General features: G+C 43.9%; 1 protein-coding gene across 1 annotated transcript in view; it reads left to right on the top strand.

Moving 5' to 3' along the window:
• The window catches only part of Pdk1 (Phosphoinositide-dependent kinase 1), a 323,017-nt gene that overhangs the window by 145,535 nt on the left and 159,912 nt on the right, over nt 1–17,570 (top strand). Inside the window, exon 3 of the mRNA XM_046631875.2 lies at nt 11,593–11,673. Coding sequence (XP_046487831.1) covers nt 11,593–11,673 — 81 coding nt within the window. The remainder of the gene's footprint in view (nt 1–11,592; nt 11,674–17,570) is intronic.

Raw genomic sequence — 17,570 nt, 5'->3', positions numbered from 1 at the left:
GATTTTCAAAAGTGCTGGAATCAGGTCTTTTAGGCACTATTCCGACGTAATTTTGCGAGAGAAATCGATTGGGCGCAGTCCCAATACGCTGCGATCAACGCATCGAAAGTTACAGCCAAAAAACGAAAACCCGAATTTTCGACATTTTTCAGCAGCTGCTTTTTCGTCCGTAATGTCTCTCCTGTTGATCCCACGTAGTTTTTGCTTCGTTTTCTGAGTTCCTTGGGGTCCAATTGGTCGGGAAAGAGTGATACGAATCAATTCTGAGACGAAAAATTTTTTGGTCAAAAAAAAAGGAAGGTTAACCCCTTTGTATTTTTGGCGAAAATTTTCGCGATTTTCAAAAGTGCTGGAATCAGGTCTTTCAGGCACTATTCCGACGTAATTTTGCGAGAGAAATCGATTGGGCGCAGTCCCAATACGCTGCGATCAACGCATCGAAAGTTACAGCCAAAAAACGAAAACCCGAATTTACGACATTTTTCAGCAGGTGTATTTTTCTTCGCAATTTCTCTCCTGTTGATCCCACGCAGTTTTCGCTGCGTTTTCTGAGTTCCTTGGGGTCCAATTGGTCGGGAAAGAGTGATACGAATCAATTCTGAGACGAAAAATTTTTTGGTCAAAAAAAAAGGAAGGTTAACCCCTTTGTATTTTTGGCGAAAATTTTCGCGATTTTCAAAAGTGCTGGAATCAGGTCTTTCAGGCACTATTCCGACGTAATTTTGCGAGAGAAATCGATTGGGCGCAGTCCCAATACGCTGCGATCAACGCATCGAAAGTTACAGCCAAAAAACGAAAACCCGAATTTTCGACATTTTTCAGCAGCTGCTTTTTCGTCCGTAATGTCTCTCCTGTTGATCCCACGCAGTTTTCGCTGCGTTTTCTGAGTTCCTTGGGGTCCAATTGGTCGGGAAAGAGTGATACGAATCAATTCTGAGACGAAAAATTTTTTGGCCAAAAAAAAAGGAAATTTAACCCCTTTGTATTTTTGGCGAAAATTTTCGCGATTTTCAAAAAAGCTGGAATAAATTAATTGTGGCACTATTCCGACGTAATTTTGCGAGAGAAATCGATTGGGCGCAGTCCCAATACGCTGCGATCAACGCATCGAAAGTTACAGCCAAAAAACGAAAACCTGAATTTACGACATTTTTCAGCAGGTGTAATTTTCTTCGCAATTTCTTTCCTGTTGATCCCACGCAGTTTTCGCTGCGTTTTCTGAGTTCCTTGGGGTCCAATTGGTCGGGAAAGAGTCATACGAATCAATTCTGAGACGAAAAATTTTTTGGTCAAAAAAAAAGGAAGGTTAACCCCTTTGTATTTTTGGCGAAAATTTTCGCGATTTTCAAAAAAGCTGGAATAAATTAATTGTGGCACTATTCCGACGTAATTTCGCGAGAGAAATCGATTGGGCTCAGTCCCAATACGCTGCGATCAACGCATCGAAAGTTACAGCCAAAAAACGAAAACCCGAATTTTCGACATTTTTCAGCAGCTGCTTTTTCGTCCGTAATGTCTCTCCTGTTGATCCCACGTAGTTTTTGCTGCGTTTTCTGAGTTCCTAGGGGTCCAATTGGTCAAGATAGAGTCCTACGAATCAATTCTGAGACGAAAAATTTTTTGGTCAAAAAAAAAGGAAGGTTAACCCCTTTGTATTTTTGGCGAAAATTTTCGCGATTTCCAAAAGTGCTGGAATATATTAATTGTGGCACTATTTCGTCGTAATTTTGCGAGAGAAATCGATTGGGCGCAGTCCCAATACGCTGCGATCAACGCATCGAAAGTTACAGCCAAAAAACGAAAACCTGAATTTTCGACATTTTTCAGCGGGTGCTTTTTTCCTCGTATCTTCTCTCCCGTTGATCCCACGCTTCTTTTGCTGCGTTTTCTGAGTTCCTTGGGGTCCAATTGGTCAGGAAAGAGTGATACGAATCAATTCTGAGACGAAAAATTTTTTGGCCAAAAAAAAAGGAAGGTTAACCCCTTTGTATTTTTGGCGAAAATTTTCGCGATTTCCAAAAGTGCTGGAATCAGGTCTTTCAGGCACTATTCCGACGTAATTTTGCGAGAGAAATCGATTGGGCGCAGTCCCAATACGCTGCGATCAACGCATCGAAAGTTACAGCCAAAAAACGAAAACCCGAATTTTCGACATTTTTCAGCAGCTGCTTTTTCGTCCGTAATGTCTCTCCTGTTGATCCCACGTAGTTTTTGCTGCGTTTTCTGAGTTCCTAGGGGTCCAATTGGTCGGGAATGAGTCCTACGAATCAATTCTGAGACGAAAAATTTTTTGGTCAAAAAAAAAGGAAGGTTAACCCCTTTGTATTTTTGGCGAAAATTTTCGCGATTTTCAAAAGTGCTGGAATCAGGTCTTTTAGGCACTATTCCGACGTAATTTTGCGAGAGAAATCGATTGGGCTCAGTCCCAATACGCTGCGATCAACGCATCGAAAGTTACAGCCAAAAAACGAAAACCTGAATTTACGACATTTTTCAGCAGGTGTATTTTTCTTCGCAATTTCTCTCCTGTTAATCCCACGCAGTTTTCGCTGCGTTTTCTGATTTCCTTGGGGTCCAATTGGTCGGGAAAGAGTCCTACGAATCAATTCTGAGACGAAAAATTTTTTGGTAAAAAAAAAAGGAAGGTTAACCCCTTTGTATTTTTGGCGAAAATTGTTGCGATTTCCAAAAGTGCTGGAATATATTAACTGTGGCACTATTACGTCGTAATTTTGCGAGAGAAATCGATTGGGCGCAGTCCCAATACGCTGCGATCAACGCATCGAAAGTTACAGCCAAAAAACGAAAACCTGAATTTTCGACATTTTTCAGCAGGTGCTTTTTTCCTCGTATCTTCTCTCCCGTTGATCCCACGCTTCTTTTGCTGCGTTTTCTGAGTTCCTTGGGGTCCAATTGGTCAGGAAAGAGTGATACGAATCAATTCTGAGACGAAAAATTTTTTGGCCAAAAAAAAAGGAAGGTTAACCCCTTTGTATTTTTGGCGAAAAATTTTCGCGATTTTCAAAAGTGCTGAAATCAGGTCTTTTAGGCACTATTCCGACGTAATTTTGCGAGAGAAATCGATTGGGCGCAGTCCCAATACGCTGCGATCAACGCATCGAAAGTTACAGCCAAAAAACGAAAACCTGAATTTTCGACATTTTTCAGCAGGTGCTTCTTTCCTCGTATCTTCTCTCCCGTTGATCCCACGCTCCTTTTGCTGCGTTTTCTGAGTTCCTTGGGGTCCAATTGGTCGGGAAAGAGTCGTACGAATCAATTCTGAGACGAAAAATTTTTTGGTCAAAAAAAAAGGAAGGTTAACCCCTTTGTATTTTTGGCGAAAATTTTCGCGATTTTAAAAAGTGCTGGAATAAATTAATTGTGACACTATTCCGACGTAATTTTGCGAGAGAAATCGATTGGGCTCAGTCTCAATACGCTGCGATCAACGCATCGAAAGTTACAGCCAAAAAACGAAAACCCGAATTTTCGACATCTTTCAGCAGGTGCTTTTTTCCTCGTATCTTCTCTCCCGTTGATCCCACGCTCCCTTTGCTGCGTTTTCTGAGTTCCTTGGGGTCCAATTGGTCGGGAAAGAGTCATACGAATCAATTCTGAGACGAAAAATTTTTTGGTCAAAAAAAAAGGAAGGTTAACCCCTTTGTATTTTTGGCGAAAATTTTCGCGATTTTAAAAAGTGCTGGAATAAATTAATTGTGGCACTATTCCGACGTAATTTTGCGAGAGAAATCGATTGGGCGCAGTCCCAATACGCTGCGATCAACGCATCGAAAGTTACAGCCAAAAAACGAAAACCTGAATTTTCGACATTTTTCAGCAGGTGCTTCTTTCCTCGTATCTTCTCTCCCGTTGATCCCACGCTCCTTTTGCTGCGTTTTCTGAGTTCCTTGGGGTCCAATTGGTCGGGAAAGAGTCATACGAATCAATTCTGAGACGAAAAATTTTTTGGTCAAAAAAAAAGGAAGGTTAACCCCTTTGTATTTTTGGCGAAAATTTTCGCGATTTTCAAAAGTGCTGGAATAAATTAATTGTGGCACTATTCCGACGTAATTTTGCGAGAGAAATCGATTGGGCTCAGTCCCAATACGCTGCGATCAACGCATCGAAAGTTACAGCCAAAAAACGAAAACCCGAATTATCGACATTTTTCAGCAGGTGCTTTTTTCCTCGTATCTTCTCTCCCGTTGATTCCACGCTCCCTTTGCTGCGTTTTCTGAGTTCCTTGGGGTCCAATTGGTCGGGAAAGAGTGATACGAATCAATTCTGAGACGAAAAATTTTTTGGCCAAAAAAAAAGGAAGGTTAACCCCTTTGTATTTTTGGCGAAAATTTTCGCGATTTTCAAAAGTGCTGGAATAAATTAATTGTGGCACTATTCCGACGTAATTTTGCGAGAGAAATCGATTGGGCTCAGTCCCAATACGCTGCGATCAACGCATCGAAAGTTACAGCCAAAAAACGAAAACCCGAATTATCGACATTTTTCAGCAGGTGCTTTTTTCCTCGTATCTTCTCTCTCGTTGATCCCACGCTCCCTTTGCTGCGTTTTCTGAGTTCCTTGGGGTCCAATAGGTCGGGAAAGAGTGATACGAATCAATTCTGAGACGAAAAATTTTTTGGCCAAAAAAAAAGGAAGGTTAACCCCTTTGTATTTTTGGCGAAAATTTTCGCGATTTTCAAAAGTGCTGGAATCAGGTCTTTTAGGCACTATTCCGACGTAATTTTGCGAGAGAAATCGATTGGGCGCAGTCCCAATACGCTGCGATCAACGGATCAAGCGTTACAGCTACAAAACGAGAGATTCCGCCTTATCATATCCTTACCGTTTGTATTTCCTTTGACATTTCCCTTTTCGTCGTATGGTCAGTTTCACGGCTTGGTCTTGTATCTCTGTGTCCAGTTATTCTCATAAGCGTCGTAAACGTAAATTCGAACAGGTAAAATTTCTGTTCCGAATTCTCGCCAAATTTGCACAGGATTTCGAGAAGGTGGGGTAGAAAAAAAACAACTCCATAGCAACTTATTTTCATTTGTTTATTAAGTATGCCTCAATTTTAGTACATGTTTTCATGTCAGCGTGCAATAATCTACCAAAATAACACATAGTATAATAACAGATAAGACAAAAAGAAATGCAAAATTATGGTTGAACATTACATGATAATTCTGATTCACAGTTTAATAAAGTAACGAAATTCTCTTGGTGCGGTGATTTTGTTCGAGAATTCCGATTTTTGCGAACGCAGAATTCACGAACATGATCACGATTATATTAGATTAGCTTTAGTTTCTATAGTATAGTGTTGCAGGGGGGGAGGGTTTCCAATATAATCATCATTTTATTTACAAATTCTATGTTCTCAATCAACAAAATTCACAGAAAACATCGGAGCAGCAATATTTTTGCTATTTTTTTTTCAGCTGTTTAGTATTTTTTGATCAACTTTAGATATTTCAAAAAATCAATTCTCCAACTGAATACTGCTGGTCTCAGTCATGTATGAATATGTCGATGAAATCAATAAGTAATGCCAATTTTGAAAAAACTACGCTTACTCCTGTAGTCGTTGACATCAAATCTTTTCAAGACCACTCACATATCAAAAGCAACAAAACCAGTGTCGACCAGTTTAATCTTACACTTTCGTGTTGTCGTGCACAGCATGCGACAACCATTAAAATATGTAAACAATCACACATTATCATTCTAGAATAGGAAAAAAATTGTTTTTCACGCTAAATTCGGCGTATTATCTTACATCATACGGAACATTTATGTAACTTTGCAAAAATTTGTTATGCCTTGCCTCATAGCTAACGTAAAGGGTCATAATTGACGTGCCTATGAATATAAACAAACGATAAACGTGCCGTAATCGTTCGAAGAAAAACTAAATATCCGATGCTATTTCAACAGTTATTATCTATCAGCTTGCATGGCTGAGCGATACTTGAAGGCACTTTCGACCTTTCGCGAACTTGTCGCTTCTACTACGTTCTACAAATGTCGGGTTCAAAAGGAAAATTTTCCCATGCCTAATGCAACGTAATGCGTCAGCCTTACCCACCATAAAATGCTGATATTTTTTCTCCAGAAGTTGAGCGGTACTCGCGATGTATTCTTCCTCTCACGTCTCCCCCGCTCTCCTCCAATCTTCGCTCCCCCGTCTCAGTTTTCTCGGGGTTTCGTTTACTTCCGGTGCAGAGGACCCCCTTGGTATTCAACGCAACAGCTGAGTGAGCCCGGGCCGATGCATCGCCGCATGTTTTTGCTTTTATTTTTGGCTTTCTTATATGAGCTTAAACTCGAGCCGAGAGTGCTAACAGTGAAAGCCTCGAACAACCGTCGTGGGTGATCAAACCTCTCATTGAGTATCGCTTATTCAAGGAGGACATTAGTTGCTCGCGACTTGGACCGATGATGACAGCTTTTTCTGTAAACAGACCGATTGCGGTAATCACGCCTATGATTGGCGTTGATAATCTCACCTCTCAATAGTATTTGAGCTATGTCATGCGTTTCCGGTGAAAGTTATGTTCGAGGTAAGATAATGCATCATCAAGCATTTTGTGTACATATAAACGTGTATGTGTATATCCTTTTGCAAACTTGCCTGAAACTGATCTCTTTTTTTCTCTTTTCCTTATCCACACCCTGTTTCTCCTGTGTATCAGTGGAATCATTATTTGTGCCGAGACTCACCGTCGCACTTTACGGCCTGTTCTAGCACGCGATCGTTCAAATCAAATAGCCATGGTTACAACCGTCGCTAGTCGGGTTGCACGCGCATTAAGGTTTTTGAACTCTTAGCAAAGCATCACCCAGCGGATGTACGTGCAAGAGAGATGCACTTTTTGTTTTCGAGGCGCTGCGCTAACTCAGATTTACATATCTACTTCCTATATTTTTGTCGGATAAATGAAGAAAGAAGCCAGCCCAGTGTCTTTATTCTTATCCTCCATTCCCCCGCTGGGAAACAGCGGAACGGCGGTATTTTTAAAAACAATAGTAATAGCATCACGATGAGATAATATTAATATGCCCTCGAAATTAATTTGCTCTTCCTAACGACCAGAAGTCGAGGAAAAAACTCGCGTAAAAATGAAAATATTATACATAACCGAGCTGAAGAATACGACTCTGCAGTTCTTGCGAGGTTCTCTCGAATATCATGAGAAACAAATGTTATAATCGTCGCGACAGATTGCCATCGTTGACGTCCGAATTTAGTCGGAACTGCTATTTTGTCTGAGGATGACAAAAGCGATAAAGATTCGGTCAAAACTAAATTCGAGCTAAGCTTTTCTTGGTGCAGAAACAAACAGATTTCTACGAAAAATATGGCCAGTTGTATGTGGTCAGTTGGCAAACGATATGAAAAGTCTTTCGAATTGTGTCCACCAACTCTGCGCAATGAAGAGTAAAATATTTGCCTGTGAGATTTGTCATCTGGCTGCTTATATCGGACAGATATCGGGATGTCCTGCGAGATGACTTTTAAGACACCGCGGGAAAAGGTTATTTATTCGTGATTGCGAATTCCTCCGAAACGCCCGGCGAAACTCGTTAAACTACGACGTTCCTGGCTTAGGTGAAATGCGAAATGTAACTTTGAGCAGACTTCAATAATCTCACCCCAGGCCTCGATCACAACGACAACTTTCCAAATCTCACGAATCTCTCTCCTGTCGTAATCCGCTGGATAAAAGGACCGAAGGGGATTAACCTCGAGTTTGAGCTTGCCGGAAGCTTGCCTGGGGAAAATTGCGTAGCGAAAATTAATTATCCCACGATTGGTGGAGACCTTAGACAAACGTCCTTGTCTTCGATGAGCATCCCGGTGGCAGGAGCAATTTTACTTCCCCTCCCCAAAATGGTCATTGAATAAACCGAGCACCGACAGGTCTTTATCGATTGCTATATTCGCGGCATCTTTTACCCCGGCACTACACCAACTTGGCGCTAAGCCACTGTTCTCCGTTCCGGAACCCTTTTTATCTGATCCCGTTGATATTTACGATTTTACGATTTTCTAAACATTTTCCTAAGAGTTTCCCAGAGACCAACTTCAGTCTCTTCTTCTCCCGCGAGCATATTGCTCCTTTCCCCTGCAATCTTTTCATCAAATGTGTTCAACGAATGAAGGAGATGGCACTCTCTCCATACTTTGAGAGCTCAATAGATTTACTACATTTTCGAAGTTTACATGGTCGTTAGTCATGCTCAACGGCTCTGACCGCGATAATTTACCACGCTTCTTATATTCACACCTACGAAATACTGTGGGTTGCACACTTTTGAATTGTAGGTTCTTCATTTCCACAATTCCGGCAATTTTTTAGGCCCCCGTCTTTCGAGACCTTCGTACAAAATCACTGGGCTGTCAGGCAAGGATGAAAAAGCGGAAATCGTCAAAACAGTCATCTGGAAAAGTGCACCTGCACCCCAGCGAGCCGGAGGACTTTGCCTCAGCCCTTTGATTCCCACGCTTTGAGGGGTGTTTTTGAGCTCGCGGCCATTTTGTCGCTCACAACGAACGTTAATTTATCGGTAATTATTATATAAGAACGTTAACGACTGGCCAAGCGGCAAAATTTCCAGTTTGTTGTATCCAAACCTCAAAATACTTATCACCTCATCAATTATCCGCAGGCATTAGGGTTTTTATTTTATTTTTTCCAATCATAAAATTCAGCCGAAACTAAAGATCAAAGACTCGCGGCTTGAAGAAAATGAGCAAGTACGATAGACAGAGCAAAATAGAGAGAGAGCATGAGAGGGAGGAAGGGAGAGGGGAGGCCTTCCGTTTCTCCATTCCTCGCGAGTCGAGACACTCGAGAATCCGTCGGTCTGTCCGTTTGTCTATTTCGGTTAGCCCGACTGACGGAGGCGATGGTCCCGACGACCCGCTGCATCGACACGCGTGCCTCCCGGCCTTTCTGCTCTGGTAAGCGACCGTCTGGCTCTAGGCAGTTCGACGAGAATAATGCCCTTTTCCCTTGAAAACTGTCACGAGGAGGGCGTCGACCCCGCAAGCGCCTCCGCTGCAGCGTTCCCTTTCCCCGGGCTCGGTACCGTCCCGCTTCCGCTTGTTCGTCCCTTATTTTTCAACGTTCCGGAGACTTACGCGGCGACAAAACACCACCTCATTTCCGATTACCCCGCGCGGCTAGATCGACTCAAAATAGGTCTCTTTACTCGGTCCCTCCTTCTTCCTGTCAGCTCCTTCTTCTTCCTTCCTTCATCCTTCTTCCGTCCAGTCGTTAAGATTCCGGGACGAGGACTGCGCCGCTGATTGGTAACTATTGGAAAAGGGAGAGCCACTGGTGTGCCAAACCCTTCGATTCACCCTTTCACCGCCCCTCGATTCGGGATACGAAGCGAGTCTCGCCGATAATCCTCCGCGATTCACATGCAAACATATCGTCGAATTTATACGTGCAAGGAGGCAGGTGGGTTATAGGTGGAGTTAGTTTGGCTTGAGTTAGGGTAGGCGGTGGCAGAGGCGAAGGTGGGTGGGATGGGGTTCCTTATCGTAAGTTTCAAAGCGGTGCGCCAGGCCTGCAGGCTCGGCGACGTCATTTCCCTTCTCAAGATCCCGAGTGACTTTGATCTCGGAGCGCCGGTACTCGGTGGTAAATTGACTCGTTGAATCTCCAACGAATTTCATTTTGCACCATTCCGCGCGATGGAACGAGCTTCGCGAATGCGAACAAACATACCGTTGTTCGGGTATCATCGTTACGCGTGCGTTCCGTCGGTATACCTCCGATTATTATTAGACGCGAATTACCGCGGAGCGAAACTTGTTCCCCCCCGAGGGGCACACGCAGCTTGACTTATACACTCGCACGCACGTAAGTCGTCGGGCGGGCGGATTAGCGCCGAAATGAGAAAATATAATGAAAGGCGTGGAAGACGAATTCCGTGGGCGATCGGTGAACCCAGACAGGTTTATCGTACCGCGATAAGTCGAGGCAAAATGATATCTCACGGTTCCAAGTTCATTAACACCCTCGAGGAAGGATATCGGAAAGGGCGTTGCGCCGACAGTGGAAACATACCGTAGTCTAGCGGGACCGAGGGGAGTGTGAAACTATGCGAATTGCAAGTTTGCACGCACGTTTGTTTATCAAACGAGTCTTTCGTGAGTCACGAATCATCTTGCAGATACGGCGTTAACTGCCGCTACGAAACGACGCCTGCATTTTTTGTCCGCAACGCCGCGAGGCTCGCCGCCTTCCCCGGCCAAACTTTAATTGGACTAAATTTTTCACAAAAATAAACGATTCATATTCGGCGCCTGCATTCTCACAGGCGATACACGGTTACCGGCGGTCTCACTGGCGTCGACAAAAATCTGTCTTCCAGGAATCCGAGCTTTCGTCTCCCTCAATTAGACCGTTAAGACGCGAAGCACGCGCACGCGTTGGAACATTTCGGCCATCAGCCGAACTTCAGATTTCGATTCTAGCGCGTATCTTTGCCTTCGGCGAAGTGAAGAGAGGAAGAGATCAAAAGGGGTAGAGAATGGGAGATTGAGAGAGCGAGGGAACGGACATGCGATACGACTTGCCGTTTCCCATTATAATAAAATATGACGAAAGTTCTTGAACTAAAATGGTAAAAAAAGAAAAAAAAGTTTAATGCGGTGAAGAAATCTGCTTACCAGGTGGCTCACGTTGTAGGGGTTTGGCTGCTGATAGTTTTAATGCAGGCAGGTATAAAACAGCGCCACGTGGAGTAATAAAATGCGGCCTGATTCGCGGCGATCATAAAACCACGTCCGCGTTCACCAAGGTCATTCACATCGCCTTAAATCACGTTCTAAGGACGCCTGTCGCTCCGAATAGGATCGTATTGAGTTGAGAAATGTGCAAATTATTTAAAAAACAATCCATGAACTGCTTAGAAATAAATATGCTCGAACGTGACTCGTCCAATCTCCGATTACGAGGCGGCTGACAGGGACGGGGACGGAGGGGGAGGAGGGGGAGGGGATGGAAAGGCAGGTTCGATGACTTCTTGCACGAAAAGGTAGTTACATACTTACGTGCACGTGGTGCGGGACAAGCGTACGTGACTTTTTCGGAATTTGTCCGTTTGACAGCGAGTAAGTGAAAGAAGAACTAACACTAAAACGAATGAGACAGATAAAAGGAGAAGAAGGCGATGAACAACATCAACAACAAAAACAACAACAACGGAAAAATCTTCCCGGATGCCTTCTCGTGATCTAAGAAAAGACTGTACCTTTATAAAAATAAATTCTTTTGCTCGTTGCTCGCCAGTGGGTGAAAACTCTAGAAAGAGATTACCCGAATGCTGAGCTGATCATCATGACAGATGATATCCAACAACTTTCCTTTCTGCAGCAATGCGTTTGAAATTCCTGATCGTTTTCCCCACCGATACTCAAACGCAAGATTCCTCACAGGCGTGCTATTCACAGTCTTGATCGTGGACCAGACGGAATCCCGTCGACTCTTCATCATTTACACCAAAAATACGTTGATCTTAATTTACCACAGAGCTCTAACAATTCCGTTACTTTTTTTCTACGTGTTACAGATACACAGCTCTGCTGACAGTTCACCGATCGTCTCTCCGGCTGGTTCTTCCATCGAATCCCCGATTGGTTCGCCGCTAAAGGTAAAGTCGTATCTCTAACTCAGCATGTACATTCCGCTTCGGTTCGAACGGACTTTTTGGCAAGATTTTATTTTTCCGCTTCTGTGCCAGCGAATTCATTCAAAATTGACGATCAGTGGCTTGGCGCGACTCAAAAAACTCCAAGGAGCAGGGTGCAATGGGGCGCGATGCAATTACCCGAGCATCGATACGAAAACTAGGCCAGTTCTTGAGGATACGGCACGCGAGCCAACTAACCCTTTGCTGTACGATGGCGAGGGGTCGGAGGGGTTGGCAGAAAAATGGGGGTGAGAAGATGAAAAACTGAGGATCGAGGGGATCGGAGTTAAGGCGGTTGTAAAGCCGAGAGGCACGCGTGTCGCCGGTGCACTTGGAACAAATATCATCGCTATTTACATTTATCGCAGATGCCTTATACCTGCCTATGTTGATCTCACGACGATTGCGCCGACTGATCTGAGATAGGTATTCTGTTTACGGAATATACCCGCTCGGCGTTTTAGATATTTGCCAGCTCCGGCCGAGTTCAATAACTCTGAGTAACTCGAGTCGTTCTTTTTCTCCTGCCCACAATTTATAAGCTATTTACTGTAGCAAGAAACAAGGTGAGGTGTGATAAATTGTACGCATGCTTTTCACCACCGCTTGTGCCGCGATTCGAACGGTTGAGCGAACGGTCGTTTTTTTCCTGCGTGTGCTGTATGGTTTTTCGCATAGAGAGGGTGGTAGACCTTTGTTGATTCAGGGAACTAGCAATTCTTTGTGACGTGGTTTTGAGATGATTTTATAAACACTTGCGAACGCCTACTAATATTCGTTAACACGCATGAACGAACACTTGGCAAATACATTCTTTTTTCATATTCAATTGCGCAAGAAGTAAAACACTCGATTGCGCAAATGGTAAGAGTTAGAGCAGCGATGCGACCAGCATCAAACAGCACGCGCACTATTATCGATGTTGCGCCGCGCTTTGTGGGAATCGCCGTTATTTGGTCCACCCTTTCGAATCTCGGAATCAGGCCTCCATGAATTCGATGTTTCGCAAAGGCTGTATTTGAAAAAATGTTGAAAATTAGAAGTTGATCCATCGAAAATATGAAGGATCACTGGTCATCTCCGTACAATGCCGTTCGCTAGCACAGAATTTCAACTGGCCACTATTTCAATCAGAAGCAATGCGGAGCAAACAGCCGCCGGTGAGCGTGCACGGAATCCCGCACGTTTCACTTGTTTACCCTAGGGAGGGAATCCAGGTCGGCGAAGGATAGAATAAACCTTAGGGCGTACCGCGAGCCGTGGCACGACGAGTAGTAAGTTCTCCTCGCACCTAACGTCTGTACGGCTTTGTGAAATATAACGGTGGAAAGTCATTTTAATTACGAAATGCAAGAGCGAATCCGTTACCACGGGGCAGCCTTAGACATATTGAACTAATTCACGTCATTCATGCGACTTATTAAATTCAGGAATGTTATTAAACCCTGGAATGTCCTCAGTTTAATCCTGGCGAAAGCTGGGGTTAGCGGGATGCTAACGTAAGGAGGATATGGCCCTCGAGCATTTAGCGTCATCATAATTTATGCTCGAGTGTCACAGTGAATACATATTTTTTTCGTTCGGAACAAGTTACCACAGACATCGCGCGTCGCACCGAATAAAGGGTCAAAACTGTTGTCATTATATCTAAGTATTCCATTGACGAAATTGAAATATAGGTAGGTAAGCATGGTTCTGATTAAGCATCAGCACCAAATATCACTGTAACAATTATCATCTCGTGCTCGAAGACAGACCGTGTATCTACCAGCGTTGATCCATTGCCGAAGAAAAGCGAAACATAACGCGGCGTTTGTAATTACCAACAATAAAGCGTCACCGTGACGGTAATCGCTGACAGAACGCAATTAATCCCTTAATGGGCATCATCGTTAATTTTAATGAATATTCTACATTGATCCCATTGAAACGAGCGCTGCATTGGAACGGTAATGTCCTCTCGACTGAACTTGATCGCGCCACCGGTACTCGACTCTCCCGCTCTGGGTTTCGTTATTGCGAACGCTGTCCCGCGTTATTGTTACAATTAGCAGTAAATTATTAATTAATTACCAAACACGGTCATTGAACGCGAGCGCCGGCTTGTTCAAAACGGCCTTACTGTGATCTCCGTGTTTGCGACGTGGATGTGTAGGGGGGTGGATGGGTGGGTAGGTGCAAGGTACTTGCCGATTGCCGGCACTCGGACCAGCTCGGAGCTTCATATATTTAAGAGTCAAGGCAAAGTCATCGCTCGGATTCCGCTTGGTTTTTTGTCTTTCATCGGGTATTTACTTTCCGTTTTCCGGACTTGCCACCCTAGGGGGACGGACAACTTATCGGGGGATGAAAAGTGAAAGAGACAGGGATTAACCGGAATCAGGCACCTGTTGCGACAGTCGACACCCCGTATCCAGGTGGTGTCCAGGGATGTCGGGAGTCCCTCGACGGTGTGGGACGACACCTGAGAGTCGAGATTTACCGAGGGGATGCGTTTCGCACGGCGCTGGTTCTTTAGGGATGAAGGTTCGCCGATTCACCTTCCGAGTATCCACCTTCTCGCTCCAACGACGGCATTATCCCCAGCTCACGGAAGTCAACTTCTAGGCGGGACTCGAAGGAAATTGTTCGAGCCCACCGGGCGTATCGCGCTCAGACTAACACCGTCATATCCTGTTGCTCTACGAGGCCGTAGGGCCCACCTGCTAGCGATGCAGGGTGCGTCAAAACCCGCCGAGGGCAAGGAACTTGATAAAAAAAAAGAATAATAATAAGAAGAAGAAGAAAAACTCCTCAGTCTCGACTTTGACAAACACATCTAGCTACAAACACCGCGGAGAATATCATGGTGCGTGTTTCGTTGTCTCCTCCGTCTGCGCTCGGGGCTAGGCCGCGACGCACCTGGCCTCAGAAAAATCCACACCGTTGCGCCCGCACGCGGAAGCTATCCGAATATCCAAAGTGCCTGCTCTAAAACAAACATCGTTCACCCGAAGCGCGGTGACTTTTTGCCTTCCCCGTATACGTATATAATTATATATATATATATATATATATATATATATATATATATATATATATATATATATATATATATATATATATATATATATATATATATATGTATATACATATATATATATATATATATATATATATATATATATATATATACGTATATACATATATGTATTGCTCGCCAGTCGCTCGTCTCTGGGTACACACGCAACACCCTGTGCACACATCCACATTCACAGATACGCGGTTGTGAACCTCGGATATGGATACAGATCCTCGTATACCTGCGTCCACAGATTCAGTGAGAATATCGCACCGTCGCGTAGCTCCGAGCTTGCACCGAATAGGAGGGCATGCGAGTCGACGTACGTTTATCCCGTACGTCCGCATGGCTGCATTTCCCGTTTCCCCGCTTCTCCCCGCCTTGCCCTCGTTTGCCCCTCGACCCCTTATCCGCCGCTGGTTCCGTAAGCCATGAGAGCAGACTGCCACAGTCCTTCCAACAGTCTTCCTGGCTTTCCTGGCCGTCCCGCCGGGTCTGGCTGTTCTATTTCTCCTCAGCCGTCCGCCACTCACTTCCTGTCCTTCCGCCTTCCACCTTGCGCCGTCCAACGTCCACATTCACGCCAGGGCTCTTTATCCTCGAAATACTGACATAATCCGACACCCCAGCCCGCAAAACCCCTCCACGTCTCGCTGCACCGCGGACTCGAAACTCGGTGTATAAACCGTTTATTCGCGGCTGCGATTCGCCCTCCCGTGACGGAGCGCATCGCAAACGCGAGTATTACCGTTGGTCGTGCACGGGAACGTTCTTGGGTGGGTAAGTTAGTTGTTTTTCCTGATACGTGACACGTTGTAAAGCCGATCTTTGCACCACCGGTGACTTGGAAGGCTTCTGAGCCTTTTGTTTCGTAAACGTGTTGACACGCAGTTGCTGGTTCACCTAGGTAGGTACCTCGTGTCCGAAGGGATGCGGTCGTGTTTAAAATCGCGATACTGATCGGCAACTCTTTTTTTACATCAATTTTACCCTACTTATTTCTTTTTATCCTCTTCTTTTGTAACCCGTCCACGATGCACTCACCGTAAATAATTTATGGCACGGTGAGTCTCGTGATGTCAAATAAATCTTCAAGATTTAATGTCGGCTGGGTAACGGTTGGCCCCGAAAATGATTGGATAACAAATTTTTTCCATCTTATACAACATGGGGTGCGGCATTCATGCGACTGTGTGCATTGTAAGTAAATACGTTTATATACGTTAAATACATACGTACGTGTTAAGTTAGAAATGCATGTGTCATAACACAATTATACCACCGTTTACGGCCCGCCAGCGACAGGACGAAACGTGGTATTTTGAATTCTTAGGCAAAAAATAGGTTAAGGAATTATTCGATGCACGGTTGAGGTAGAAAATTTACAAATATTTAGGTTGTGGCTAATTTTACATTTGCTTACGGGTACAGCCAATTAGCATGACGCTTATATACTGTATACGTCTATACCATTGCACAGTATGATGAGCTCGTGCGTGAGATATCACGGCTGACATGGGTTCAAAATACATGTATCCAGGAATATACGTCTTGAAGAATGCTTGAAGGATACACGTCAGCCCGCGGATTTCATTCGCATCTCGTTATTTCGAAAGATCAGAAACGTTCGTCACTGATGTCACAACAACGTAATCACAATTGGCACGCATGTTTACTAAACTTTTGCAAAGTTAATCTGCCGGTTATTCAATATGGTACGACATTAGTGAATCGAATTAGAATCTCTCGTAACAGGTTATGTAGAGATGGACCGGAATTTACAAAGAAAATTGTCACGTAATTTACAACGAAATACAGTCAACGTTACAAATATCGAGCAACACGGCATCCACCAAGATAATCTACCGCACTTCCAGCCATACGTAGATTAATCAAAAGATAGAATCTTGTCACTGCAATGTTATATGGTAAAATATGATTGAATGATGATAAAGTGCACCTACCTGCTCGCGAGCTACGTGACAAATATTTCTGCCGTACTGCTGGGAGGGGGGGCTGGCACGCGGTGACGATGAAATTCAAATCCAACAATAATAAACGTTTTCTTGAATTATACACGCCTACTTGAATTTGCCTGTGTACACTCAAGCTCGTCCACTGATCCGACAAGAAACTTTAAGCAAGAGGTCTCTAATTACGAATAATTAAACGAAAGCTGAAATATGGAAATTATAACGTTGGTCGTATAAAACCTTGTATCGCTTACTCCTTCATCAAGATGGCTCTAAGGCCAAACAATTTTTTTTTTTTTTACCTTCACGACTGACAGCCACTCGTTTATATAACGTAATGAGAACGTACGTAAGGCTATTCAACATAATGTCACTTCATCCAACTGTGTAGGTTTACGTATTGTACTTGGATCGGAATTTTTAGTGTCCCAGGACACTTTCTTGGAGCCCTGAAAACCCTCAAGAAACTGTCTCAATGTACTTAAAGAAATTTTATCCGCTGTCCCGCCGTCATATAACTTTCGAAAGAACGAAACGATTTTGTAAAAAAACAGTCGCAAAAATAAGCATGTACAATCTGACGGTCTGGTGTATTGAATCTAATTTGAAACAGTACAATAAAAGAGGTGTCACGTGTGTTAAAAAAAACGGTAGTATCATGTGAATTGTTTACGAAATCCTTGACGCTCCATCTACACGAGCTTTTCATAATTAATGTTTTTGTGCTTGCGTCACATTTTTTTTCCTCTCGTTTGATTTCATCTACAAACGCGGTACAAGCTAACACGGAAGTGCAAGAATGGCAGAGCGTTGAAATTTCATTG

Source organism: Neodiprion pinetum, chromosome 6 (genome assembly GCF_021155775.2).
Source record: "Neodiprion pinetum isolate iyNeoPine1 chromosome 6, iyNeoPine1.2, whole genome shotgun sequence".
Classification (NCBI taxonomy): Eukaryota; Metazoa; Arthropoda; class Insecta; order Hymenoptera; family Diprionidae; genus Neodiprion; species Neodiprion pinetum.
This window is presented reverse-complemented; position numbering and strand designations above follow the sequence as displayed.